At 42.9% G+C, this 13,365-nt stretch overlaps 1 protein-coding gene across 1 annotated transcript; it reads right to left on the bottom strand.

Moving 5' to 3' along the window:
• Positions 1 to 5,549: 5,549 nt before the first annotated feature.
• ASCL4 (achaete-scute family bHLH transcription factor 4) lies at positions 5,550 to 8,480 on the bottom strand. The gene has a single exon (XM_083811736.1). It carries the CDS (start codon positions 7,861 to 7,863, stop codon positions 7,297 to 7,299), a length of 567 nt encoding a protein of 188 aa, XP_083667862.1. The 5' UTR covers positions 7,864 to 8,480; the 3' UTR covers positions 5,550 to 7,296.
• Between the last annotated feature and the right edge of the window lie 4,885 nt (positions 8,481 to 13,365).

Raw genomic sequence — 13,365 nt, forward strand, 5'->3', positions numbered from 1 at the left:
CCTGAGCTCAGGGCACCCTGAGCCACGGGAATGAGGAAAGCACTTTAAATGGTAGAAAACACTCACACTGGCTGGTGGGGTGTCAGGCTCTCTCTCCAGCCCTGCCTATGCTTCCCTTTATGTCCTGATCGATGAGGGTGACTGCTTTGCTTGCTCTTATTAGCATTTCTGCTATGTAAGATCTCGCAGCTCTTTTTCAACTCCACAGGGTTTGCCTGCAAATGTGTTATATGTTATCATGTTATCTTCAAGTCTTTTTTTTTTTTTTTTCTCATGAGTTAATCCTCCCCAAAGGTGTCATATCTAATTTGCTCTTATTTCCCTGGTTTCAGCCATGCAGCTAATTTGATATCACACAGTGTGCCACACTTCAAAACCACTTTCTTTTCTCCCTCTCATCCTTCCTCCTTCTCCTGTGTACAAACACCACAGCACACATGCCTGTGTTTGTACATCCACCTTATTTTATTTATACATTACACAGTTTATTATCAGTTTCATTCATTAAGCATCAGTGAGCTTTAATACCACTGGGTGTGGGGATGTACGGATCACCTCCATATGAGCGTTCCCATGGGACAAGCCTTCTGCAGCTGAGTCAGGGATTTCTGCAGTGCTTCTTAAATTTAAAGAACTACATCTAGAGAGTGGCATAATATATCATAATGCTGGCAGTAAAGCAAATACATAAAAAGACCTGAAAAATCCATTTATTTAAATTTTCAATCTGTCAGCCTCTCACGGTTCACTCATTCAGTTTCCTCCTCTCAAATCCAAAACCCCCTCAGAGTATTTATATTTTCATCCCTTGTCCCCAGTAGACAGGACAAAAGGCAGCACGTTCTACTAGTGCAAAACATGTTTGCCTGCTGATGCCCATGGGCTGGCTGGCCATCAAGCAGGTCAAACTGAAAAGAGAATTTGATCTAGTGGCAATTACAGAGATATGATGGGACAGCTCACATGACTGGAATGTGGTCATGAATGGGTATGTCCTGCTCAGGAAATCCACAGTTTTAGGGGGACTGGCCCCTTCAGCCATATCTGAAGACAGTAGTGGTAATGAACCAGGGTCTTCAACCACCCAGCTTCATAGATGGATGCATCGACCTTGACAAATCTCCTTGGTTTACACAACTGCACCAAGTTATGACTGGAGGTGGCCAAAGAGCAGTCGCACCACATGTTCTCTATGTTGCCCCAGGGGTTATGGCCTCTAGCAGTTGGGTGGCATGGAAATCTGACCCAGCATCAAGCACCACAGCTCATTAGCCACAGCCATAAACCCTCAGCTGGGCTCCCCACCTCTGCCTAAGCCCTATTTTGGCAAGAATTGGAGAAAATTGATTTGTATTTTGATACTCTCTTCTCATGGGGGGTTGTTGAAAAACAGGCAGAGGCTCAGAAGCTTTAGGGGATGGGAGCTCTCACACACAGAGTGTTGTCTAAGCTTTGTTTCCATTGGAAATCAGACCAAGAAAAAAAAAATTTTACTTTGCTTTGTCTCAGATGTGCAAGGTGTGGGACTGCGAGCGTGCATGCGGCTCCTGGTCTCCCCAAGAAAAACTCAGTGGTAGGGCTCTGCTTCAGGGCTGGGCTGTGGGTACCCCAACATTTCCAGCCTGTATGCATGCAGCTACTGTGTTTCTTAGGAAAGAACGGTTCTTTTGTAAGCTATGACAAATAAAAGGAAACCAATTAAACTAACCTTTTCTTGTGCTTTTCCTTTGAAGTGCATCCAATAAACCCAGCCCGTGCATGTACCTGCACTATCCATTCCTGAGCTGGGTTTTAGTTGTTATTCACTTCATTTTTCATCTCAGTTTGTAAATTGGGGAAAAGTTTTCTCTTCTGAGGCTGTACCTCACTGCCAGGCTGGAGCTCTAAGCCGTTGCCCTCACCTCAGCCCAGGCGTGGCGGAGGCAAGGCTCCGCAGCCTTCACGTGCGCGCAGGTAGCTGCCGTGGTGCTGGGCCTACCCTGAGAGCATGCTGCATGCTCAGGCCTTGGAGGGACGAGTTCTGGCAACTGAGGTGATAACCAAGCATACGTGGGCCACCAGGTGACTTTCACACAGGGCTTTATCCACCAAGAACAGCTCCTTTGAGCCCAGTGAAAGGTGTGCTCCCGTAAAGGCCTAGTGGGAAGACCGCACTGGAGCGGAGTGCTGTGGCACTGCAAACAAGGACTCATGTCTTTCCCCAGGCCCGCCTTTTGACTTGCCTTTCAACATGAGATTTTTTCAAGCGATACAAGAGGGCAAGGCTGCTGAATTGTGGAAGCTAAAACACGCCCTGTTAAATCCCACCCGCAGACAATGGTAGGTCAGAAAAATGGGAATATTCTGACGGGAATAACCATGAAACGTGGATATGAGTGGGTAAGGGAAGGATTCCCTGATGACTAAACAAGGGGTCCCTTTCACTCCTGAAAAGCACTACCAGCCTCTTGCGCAGAACATTAAATGACCATCTTGTTCCCTGTTGACTTTCCAGGGTCTTGGCTCAAGGTAGCTGCCCTCACTCCCTGGAAAGAAGTATGTTTTCAGTTCAATCAAGGGAATGCTAGTCATAACATTTTCAGCCAGCTCCGGAGCATCTTCTGAGCACTGCCACCTTGCCAAACTGCTGTAAATTGCAAACAAATGCTCTTGGCGATGTGTGCTCATTTCACCAGCATCCTAACCTGACTCCTCTCTGTATACGATCCTCCATTGATTGCGTGGAGATCCACTGAAGTATGGAGAGAGAGACTCTCCTTTAGAAATACCTTCACTCCTCCGTTTTGTTCTCCCTGGCTTGCTTATCTGAGAGAAGTTTTCCATTGCTCTGGCAGTGAACATACCCACAGTGAGGTAGAGAAAAGGTGTAAAAATCACGTGGGAAATACACAAGTGAGCATTTACAGATTTTTACCTGTGAGCATGCCTCTTGCGTGTAGGTTGACAAAGAATGTTGCACATCTTGCTTTTACAGGGCTTTGAGATCTACAGCTGGACAGCCCTGCATGAGAGTACGGCTGGGTACGACTACTCTCTTAGGACTTTGCTGCTTCCCATTTATCTAGAACAAATTTCTCTCTTACTTTACAGCTGTTTACCTGCATGCTGAGGGTTACTACTGACGAGGTATGGGCTGAGGTTATATGAGCTTAGACTCTATTTTGCAGAGACTGACTTGAAACCTTTTGCAGCTATAGGGATTGACCTCATCCAACCCCAGCAGGGCTCTCCTGTTGGTACCACTTGAAATGTTTCAGACCTTTTTTTTTTTTTTTTTTTCCCCACTTCCAAGTGTGCTGGTGGCAAATGTTTTCAAAGATTCTTTGTTTTTGTGTGGCTGTTCCTCGTTCATTTATTCCGGTGGGATAAAATTGACCCTGATTGCTTTACTGCCTGAACATGACTTCTCCGCAGTGCCTTCTGGTTTTCTTCGGCCACGTTATTGACACTGGGTAATATAACATGAAAGGAGTGCGGACAGGCTTTTACAAAGAAATCAGCTAAATAGCTATTAGAGGATTAAAACCAATCCCATGGCCAGGATTACACATCTTTAAAATGCTGATAGGATCAAGGAGCAAATGGATTTGTAATTTAATGGCAGAAGAGGGAAGATGACAGATGCATATGTTTTTTTTTTCACATTTGATAGAAAGATTAAAGTGTCTGTATTTCATGTGCAGGAGTTTGATAAAGCTGCAGCACGGTTGCCTAGGGACATCAGTGTTCAACTCTCTTGTAAATAGTGACTGCACCACATGGAGAGAATCCTTCTGGTCACCATTTTTATTAAAACTTTAACTCTCAGGGTGACAAGTTGGATCATTGTCTGCTTTCAAAGTCTCATAATGATACACTTTAGAAGCTTTGAAGAAAACCTTTGTCTAGACAGAAACAGCTTAAGAAGCTTTTGAAATGAAGCATTCACTTGAAACCTTTGTTGACACATGTAGGAAGTGCTGATCCATATTTGGGAAATCTTTAGCTTTCTTCTACTTCCCTGTGCTAGAAGTGTGCAAGAAGTTTGCATGCCAGCAGGAACCGGGAGAAAGGAAATGTACAACCTCCCTAGGAGTGGTTCAACCTGTCACAGATTTTTTGCACAGAAAGAACTTCATTTTCATCCTGAAACTCATTTTCCTTTAAAATTAAATTAAGCTACCTGTGATAATCTAGTTTTTGCAGCTTCAGCATTGAGGTTGGGTCAGGAGGTACATTAAGGACATCTCCAGAGCTGTTAAAGAGTGAAATGTAAAATCTGAAATGTGTATATAAACATATTTTTATTAATATATAGAGTTTTTAACCAGTCTTCTTGACGTGAGGCCCGGGGGTCTTTCCCAAAATATTATTTCACAAAATCCAGGCTTGGTTCTGACTGCAGAATATTAAGGATATACAAGAAACAAACCAGTCCCATCTAGACATGCAGCAGATCAGCCTGCACCTCGCATGGGAAGGGTGACCCTACAGCAGCAATGGTCAAGCACAGGCCCACAGTCGAGATTCTCCCCCATCGGTTAGACGCCCCTTGAGGCACATCCCACATGAGATGAAGCTAAAGGGGGCAGAGCCATGGCTCAGTCTGCTTCTCTGTCCAGCTGGACTAGCTGATCACTGAGAAGGCAGCATGCCCTACTCTCCCTCTGGGATTTGGAAACACAGGATTATGGCTCTTGGATATGTCAACGCAGAGGTCAAACCTCCGTGATAAGCATCTGACCGAAAAATTTATTTGGAGAGTTATCTGATGCTTCCTGCCTGGAAAGTAACAGGCATTCTGGTCATTTTTATTTTTACTGGTTTAGTTTGATTTGGTTACTTACTGTCATTATACATATGTACGTTAAGTGCTTTTCATCTTCGAAGTGCTTTACAAACAACTATGTGTTTCACAGAATTTGACTCAGGTACTCTGAGGAAGCATATATTTTTTCACAGATAACAGAGATTTAATCTCTGTTTAGAGGGAGAAACGCAATTCAGGCTTGCTGATAGTTACCACTGGTTACCATATTTCCAGAAATCTCAAAACTAAGGCAGAGAGAGAGTTTGAATCTCTTCTCAGAGGCCACAAAGGGAAGAAGAAAACCTATAAAAATAGCAGAACCTGATCAGATATTCCTACCACTACCTTACACTTCTCTTCTTTCTTGGATAACAAACACAAATGCTTGTGCACCCCAAAATTAGTGCTTCAGCTCTAGATCCTTAGCGAGAACTGTCCAGGTAACTGTGCTTAAACTCTTTGGGTCTGGGAAACAGACCTGCAAAAGTAACAGCTCTTACAAAAAATGAAATAGTCTTTAGAAAAGGAACCTGTCTACCACCCAAAGAATAAAGGACAAAGCTTGTGACTGCCACTGACATTTTTAACAGTGCCACTTCAGTATGCTCAGGCTGAGTGAATGATCTGAGCCACTTGCTCACTTAGGCTCTTTCAATTTCTGAATTGTGTGTGGTTTGCCTAAGTGTTTTTCAAAACTATTGGCTGTGAATTAAGAAGAAATAATTGGGATCAAAGCTCTAGCAATAGCTAGACCCAAGTAACTCCACTGCAGGTACATGAAAGGAGGCACTCGATAGATAAAAGTGCGCAAATGTTCATAGCAGTATGCTAGAAATCAGCACATTATTTTTATACCTAATAATTTTGATTAGATGCCAACAGCACAAACCACCTCCCTATCTAGGTTTAAAAACCTAGGCTAAAAATTTAGTTTCATAGGTAGTACTTTGTCTGCACTTCCTATCCATTTTCTTTATTCTTTACTGAACATTCGTTGTTCCTGCAAGCAGTGATGTCCCATTCATTACCCACTGAAAGTGAAAACAAAAACAAAACAAAACAAAAAAACAGACAAACAAACACCACCAAACCACAGCCAGAATATATTCTTTTTTTTTTTATTATTTAAATGAAATTTATGGACGCATAAAATTGAGGTATTTAGTCAGTATGTGTTCTCATTTATACACAAGTATTTTTTTCAGGTGGTCAGTCAGCATATGTGAAGGAAAGACAAAAAGATACAAAACCATCTCACCAACATGAGGCCAAAAAAAGCAGATGTTTGAAAAGTTTGTGCAAAATGTAAGAAGGAGTTTACCCCAAATTCAGAATCGGATTTAAGCACATAGCTAAATGTTAATTTAATCTTGCCTTAGAAAAACAAAGATTTTTTGATCAATTTGGAGAAAATTTCTCATTTTAAGTAGACATTGTTCAAATTGTAAGTATTTCATACATTTTGAGATATCAGTTTGAAAAGGTATATTCTTTGAAAAAGTAATGCAACATTCTGATCAAAAGGAGAAATACCTACATTTTCATGCAGATATAAACTGATATATTTAATGTTACCCTTTCTGTACATTAATTTAATGTACATTTCTGGACCTTTCAGGACTTAACCTCTACAGGAACACGTTTCTAAGCATATAATTTCTGACCTGTCAAAAAGACACAGTCAGGACTAGTTTGTGTACAACTCAGTTTTCAGAAAATAAAGAAACAGACTGGCAACATTTTTCTGTATCACGAATGGAGCTTTGCTTTTATAGGTGCAGTTTTACAAATCTCTGTCTACCACTTTCTAGAATGGATTCGAGTGAAAGAGTCCAACTTTCTTTTCCTGAAAATTATCCTTTGGATAATCACCGAATAGCCAGAGTCCAATGCATGAGTTGCTTCTTTCACTTTAGAAGAAGCCGTAAAAGAAATTATTTCACAAATGTAGGCTTATTTATAAAAACACTGTCTTTTCAGAAATAGGAGCATTTCTTTGGGTTTTCTAAAAAAATGTAGGGAAAGATGTGTTACCTAGATCTTACCTTTCCCAGTCCAAATGTTTGTAACCCGGTATTTGTCAGGGTAGCACTCAGGAAAAACAGACAATAAAACTTAAAGGAGGAAGCGGGATAAAGCAGAGGGGAGTTTCCTGAAATGGATTTATCTGGTTTTGCTGTCTCCTCGAGTGAAAAGCAAAAGAAAACAGACAAACAGGATAAAAGCTAAATGAAAAGTAGAAGGCAAACGTTGCTTTGGTTTTAACAAGCCAAAGTTTAGTAACACAGCTGAAACAACCTAAGCAATATCTATTTGCTTAAGAATCATCTTTAAGTTTTGTGCAGACAACATTTAAAGTCCTTCGACAGATTGAAAATACCTTTATCTTTTTTTCCTAGCTGTTTTCCCTTTTCCTGGTACTCATTTTAATCCGTAGAAAAATCCCTGGGGTTTTAGTTTTGGTTTTCGGCTGATCTTGAAGGCTTCTGTCTCCAGGGGGCCATTTCCTAGCTGCCCGCCTCCTCAAATTCACTGTAGGGGGATGAAGCTGAGGAGGTTTTAGACTCTCCATCACTGTTGCACTCCCGCAGGGGACCAGGACTGGGACCATCAGGGAGCTCCTTGGCAGAGAGCGTTTCCTTACTGTTAGACCCTAGGGGATGGCAGTCCAGCAAGCTCTGCAGGTGCTTGATGTAGCTTATTGCAGCTCGCAGGGTCTCCACTTTGCTGAGGCGCTTGTCAGCAAATTCTTTGGGCAGGTGCTCCCTCAGGCGCGTGTAGCCCTCGTTCACGCAGCGCACCCGCTGCCTCTCCCTCTCGTTCCTCTTTCGAATGAAGGCAGGCTCAAAGGAATAGTCATAGACGCCCACGTAGCCAGGGAACGGGATGTAGGAGATGCGACCTGCGTGCCCACCGTAGGCTTGCTCCCAGTAAGACGGGTCCAGGCGGAAGGGAACCCCGAAGGGCTCTCTCAGGGGGACCCCGTGGGGATGCACATGGCTGCTAGCCAGGGACATCGCTCCTGGAAATGCAATCCTGTTCAACAGTCCATCATCCTCTTTACCGCTGTCCATGCTCTGTCTTTTCTCACCAGTGCAATGTCAGCTCCTGAATTTGGCTTCCAAATCTTGTATCAATCCAAACGAGGAGGAAACATTTGTGTAGGTACTCTGCCCCGCAGGCTGCAGATTCCTCCTGCGGTGTGTAAAAACTCAGATCTCAAAGCACCGCGAACAACTCATGAAGTCCACTCTGTGCTTGGTAATCAGCTCTAAGGCTTGATGTTTTTATAGATGCAGGATGCCAGCTAATTTACAGACAGGTATCGAGGACCATCACTCCACACATTAAACCCTTCTTTTCCTCTGATCTTCATATTTCAAAAGATAATAAGAGGGTTCCTGTGTATTCCTTTTCTCCCTGCTTGAAATTATGACCATACGAGTTAACGCCAAACATAAATAATCTTCCAGGCTCTAAACACTTCTCATGTATTGTAATCCACAATATCGTTTGATATAATTGTCTCCAAAAGCTGGGTAATTTGCAAAGTTTACAGGGATCTTCAAAGTTTTGGCAGAACTCCTCCCTTTCAGGAACCAAGGATCTTCTGTCATCTGAAAACTACCCAAAGGCTTTTCACAATGAAATCCAAAAGACAACTGCAAGCTTTGTTGTTTCGGCTGCTCTGGTCTAACTGAAACAGCTCACGAGCAGTTTGCAAAACTTATACGGCACGTCTCTAGCTTTCTGGAGAAGCTGAGAAATCTTCAAAGGAAAGAGTGCTCTCTTGTGGTTGCAAGTCATGTCAGATCAAGAATGCATATGTGCAAGCACAAGAGGAAAACTGCTTTCTTCACCTGAACAGAGGCCTTTTTAAGAAGTATGAGTTTCACAAATTGAAAATGAGCATTTTCAGAAAATATGCAACATGGTGCCTGTTTCTACTCGTTGCAGAGCTGTTCTGGTCAGCACTATAAGCACCTGCCTCAGATGATCAAACACAGAGATTATGCCCCGACTGGCTGCCCCAGTGTAGCCGTTACTAGAAGTTCACCCAGATAGGGGATTACTAGTGGGACCCTACAAAATGCTTTAACTGGGGAGCTGAAAATCCCTCTCAGTTGTGCCAGATCCTTGCTGCATCCACCAGTTTTCCTGCAGCTTGCTAAGAAGTGGAGGTAGAAAGAAGAAAAGGGCATTTGGCAGCAAATTTCCTTTTTTTTTTTTTTTTCTCTTTTGCCACCATCATTTTGGTGAGTTGAACATTTTGTCTGGGAGTGCTGTGGGAAGGGACGTACGTGAAAAGGTACAGGCATGCAGGCTCTGTTAAAACTGTTCTTTTGCTCAAAGTGAAAGTTTCCGCCCTGCTCAGTCTTTCATGCCAAACAGTCTCTGAAGCGTGAGTAACTGAAACAACATCCTCCCCTCTGAGAAACACATCTATGTCTCTGCTGAGTCAGAAACCTGCAGCAATGATGTCAGCGTGCGTTTTCAAGTCAGCTTCTGTAAACCTGCTGGCCCGTTCTGCAGCTTCAAAAAACAATGCTGCAGGAGCAATCCAGATTGTAATCTTCAAAGTATGATGAATGTACGTGGAGACTGTTCCAAACAGACGCAAATGAGAACAATCCTCTACTCTGATTTATGCCAGGGGCAGGATCAGCACCAAAATGGCTCAAAATCCCGGGCAAGTATCCATCTACTTTCGCCTCCGTCACCAACGTTGACTAGCAAGAGACGATGACTCAAGCTGAAGGTTTCGTAGCATTACCTAATGTTTAGCTAATGCATTTTAGGAGAAGTTGAGATCTTATCCAGTCACAACTAAACGTCTTTCTAAAATGTCTGCCATTGTTCAGATGGGAGGGATGAGTGTGGGGCCAGAATTAGTGGGGAACACCCTGTGGTATGTACAACTCATTTCAGATCAAATAATCAAGACCCCTTTCTGCCTCTTAAATATCTGTGGAGACTCTTGAATGGCATTTGTTTTTCAACATCACTTGCACTATCAATTTTGCTGTCAGAGAGGTGTCTAGCAGATGTGTTTTCAGAACAGAATGCTTAAATGAAAATATTGCATTCACTGTAGCACTAAGGTAGGCAAGGACTTTAAGTCTTCTTAAAGCAAAGAAGATGTTGGCCTCTAAGCAAATACCTGAAGTAGGAAAAGGACATTTGATGTGTGTTATTATTCTATTGAAAATGCTGTTCTCTGTCATATGCAGCACAAGCAAAGACCTTCCCCAGTCTAGGATCTTTGCAGCAGCACGTAGGGAAATAGCAGCATGCCTCTTGGGGCTCTCAGGTAACAAAACTTTTCACAGCTCTCTGTGACCCTGCCAGAAGTCTGGCCACATTCAAAAGGCAGGGTTAGGTTTCAGTTCTGTCGTCAAATGCACTATTCTTTGCTGCCAGGCTTCTTTACCGTGTTTACTGTAAATGCAGGTCACCTGCACTTCTCTGGGTGTCAGATCTGCACCTGTGCCAAACAGACACTTGCACCTCCTGCAGAAAAACCCACCTTGTTAATTACTTAAAGAAATAAATAGAAAAAATATTACAGGTGAATGTGATTTGTTAACCCGTGTGGCTGAAAGAGTTGGTCTCATAGCAGAGTCTGCAGGCTGATTGTGTTTCCGAGCAAGAGAAGTAAGAAAACACGCCACAAGCACTCGCTGAGCGTCCTATCTTGTTGACAAATCTCATGTCACTCCCTCAGACAGGGCTTTGCCCCTGGGCAGGGAGCCACACAAGGCAACACGCCACATGTCCCGTGGCAGGTCCCCTGTGCGAGTGCGAGCAGGGTGAGGGCGATGCGTGGTGCTTGTACCGACCTTCACACGGTGCAGGTCCTTATTGACGTGGCTACGTGCACAGGCTCGGGAAAGCTGCAGGACTGGCCCACATGTTCCTTTTAATCTGACAGGCAGGTGAAGACTGCATGGATAATATCCCTGTTCTAAGAAAAGCTTTTGATCCTCGTTCTTAGGCTGTTTCCCAGATTAACTTCTCTTCACACCTTTGCCTGGATGATGCTTTGACTCCAGAATGCCACATCCTCCAAGCTGAAAGGAAGCAGAGGGCCTGGCTGGCTTTCCGTATGGTGGAAGCCAGGTGTTATTCACTGCTCTACGATTGCAGAAAAGTCCTGCTTCAGAGCTGTTGCAAGGGGATATTCAGGCTCTGAGGTTCTGGAAGCTGTGCTGTTTCCACTTGTATCACATGTTTAGCCTTTTTTTTTTTTTTTTTCAATACAAAGTTTAAATGGGGACACTGGGACATTCCTTACATACTCTGTTGCCTGTGGCATTCGACTAGGTTTCCTTCTTTCTCTGCTTCTTTCTACTTCACTATATGCACTTAATTATCCAGTCGAAACTAAGAGAAAATATTTCCCACATACATAAAAATAAAGCATCGAGGCGTCTTCCTTCCAGATATAACTTAGTTGTGGTTTTAATTGCATATATCCTAGCACAGTATCTACAAGAACATAATCTTTGTACAAAGGAACCCTCAACTTGTTCACGCTCCCACAAGAATCATGAATAATACTACTGACATTTTTGTGTTACAGAGTGACTGCTTTGAATTACTTTGAATTACTCAAAGCAACAGATTCTCCTTGACACCATGTCCCTCGGTGTCTGAAATGAAAGTCATCATTGGAAATATTGTAGTAGAAACACAAGCATCAGCTGAACACATGCAAGTTCACCTACTTCCCGACGGATGAGGTCTCAACTATTTTATCTGTGAACCTATTACTGAGGAGGAGGAAGAAGAAAACACATCAGGAGTTAAAAAAAAAAACCACAACCCTCACAACATTATGCATTTATTATATTTTACTGTTAAGTAATTATACTGAATTCTAGTACTTATTATATATATTGTAGATTGTCTGGGCTGTTACAGTTTATTAACAGATATAAAACTGAAATTAACAGTGTCTTGTGTTAACTGCATATCACAGAAATACTATTAATAACTGCAATTTATATTGAGATTGAGGAATATAAGAATGAATTTGTGCATTGCTAATAGTTTTAGCAGTGTGGGCCATCTCTTTCCAGCTCTACAGCTAGAAGCGAGTGCTGCATCTAACCTACAGAGGCTGCATACCGTGACTGTCACCAAAATATGGGTGGGCATGCAAGGCGCCAACAAGCCCATAAAAAGTGGAAGGAAATCTGGGTATTTGATATTAAATGGCTGGCCTCAACCACAGTTGTTTGCACAGTCTTCACCCAGTGTAACTCTGCTCGCCCTGAGAAAGAACCCCAGGCAGGTGAACAACAGCAGGAGAGAACCGATAGCTGTGACATGTGGGCATGGTCCTGCAGGACTTCTGCTCACGCTGCAGAGAAGTACTAACTCATGCTAACTGCATCATTTTCCCTGTGACTCCGAGAGTCCCCCTTATTTTTCAGGATGTCTCCAGGATATTAATACAACTTGAAAAATAGCTCTGTAATTTGTTCTCACGCAGCAAGTACCACACAGCAAGTCAATAAACTAAGCTTTCAAGGGACTAAGCTTTCAGTTGTCTTATCAAAACACTTCACATATAACACGTGTTTCATATATAAAAAATATCTTCCCTTTCAGAAGAAACGTTTCTGAAACGTGTTTTATCACAATACCTTGGGCATGCAGAATATGTCTCTGCAGACACAGATTAATTTCTCATTCAGTGACACTTCATAGTACCACTGGCTTCCTTTGATACTGGTGCTTTATGCCAGCAGTTAAACTATCACTTGTTCAAGGGAGGAAAGTGGCTACAAGAGAAGCTGAAATCTTGAAGAAGTCGTGCTTGCCAGTCAGAGAAAATACTTTCGTCTGCCTATGACTACATCCAATCTGTCTCCTAGGTTCAAAGTATTACTGTCAGCTCAGGTAGTTGAAATAATGTGAGGATTTCAGCGCCAGGCCAGTTCTCTGGTAGGACTGCACTGTCATAATTGGCATCAAGACAAGCTCAGGGCTTGGGCTAACCTGGTGTTTCAGGACGGAATTGAGATGTATTGAAAACAACTGCGAAGTCATAAGGATGACAAAGGAAAATGTAATGTCTCCGGTCATCTTCTACGTATTAGAGGATTAGTGTGATGGAAGAGACTTCGGGGCTTGTAGTTGTTCACCAGAGCTTCTAAGAAAGATGCAAAGTATTAACAGCAACTATATGAACGTGTGGCACTACACTCAAAAAAATAATTACAGTTAAACCCCCATCACAAGCTTTGCAGTCCGTCAAAACCTGAGGCTTTCCTTCTGACTTGGTGAGACTGTTTTTTGGCTGACTCAGAAACACTTGGTCATGGTTAGAGTATTATTTGGCTTAGTGGAGAACATGAGAGACTCTCACATATGTGGTGCTCTAAAAGATGTCTTTCTTTTGGTCACGGATGACAGAGGCCTGGATTTACTTCACCTAAATGCCGTCCTCTAGAAGTTAGGTGTCTGGTCTAAACTAATCACATAGGTCCCAGTTACAGGCCACAGACACAGGGAGGCAGCTCCACGGGGGATCCATCTCACACATCTTAGCCGCTGACCTCGGGATG

Source organism: Anser anser (genome assembly GCF_964211835.1).
Source record: "Anser anser genome assembly, chromosome: 1".
In the NCBI taxonomy this organism is placed as follows: Eukaryota; Metazoa; Chordata; class Aves; order Anseriformes; family Anatidae; genus Anser; species Anser anser.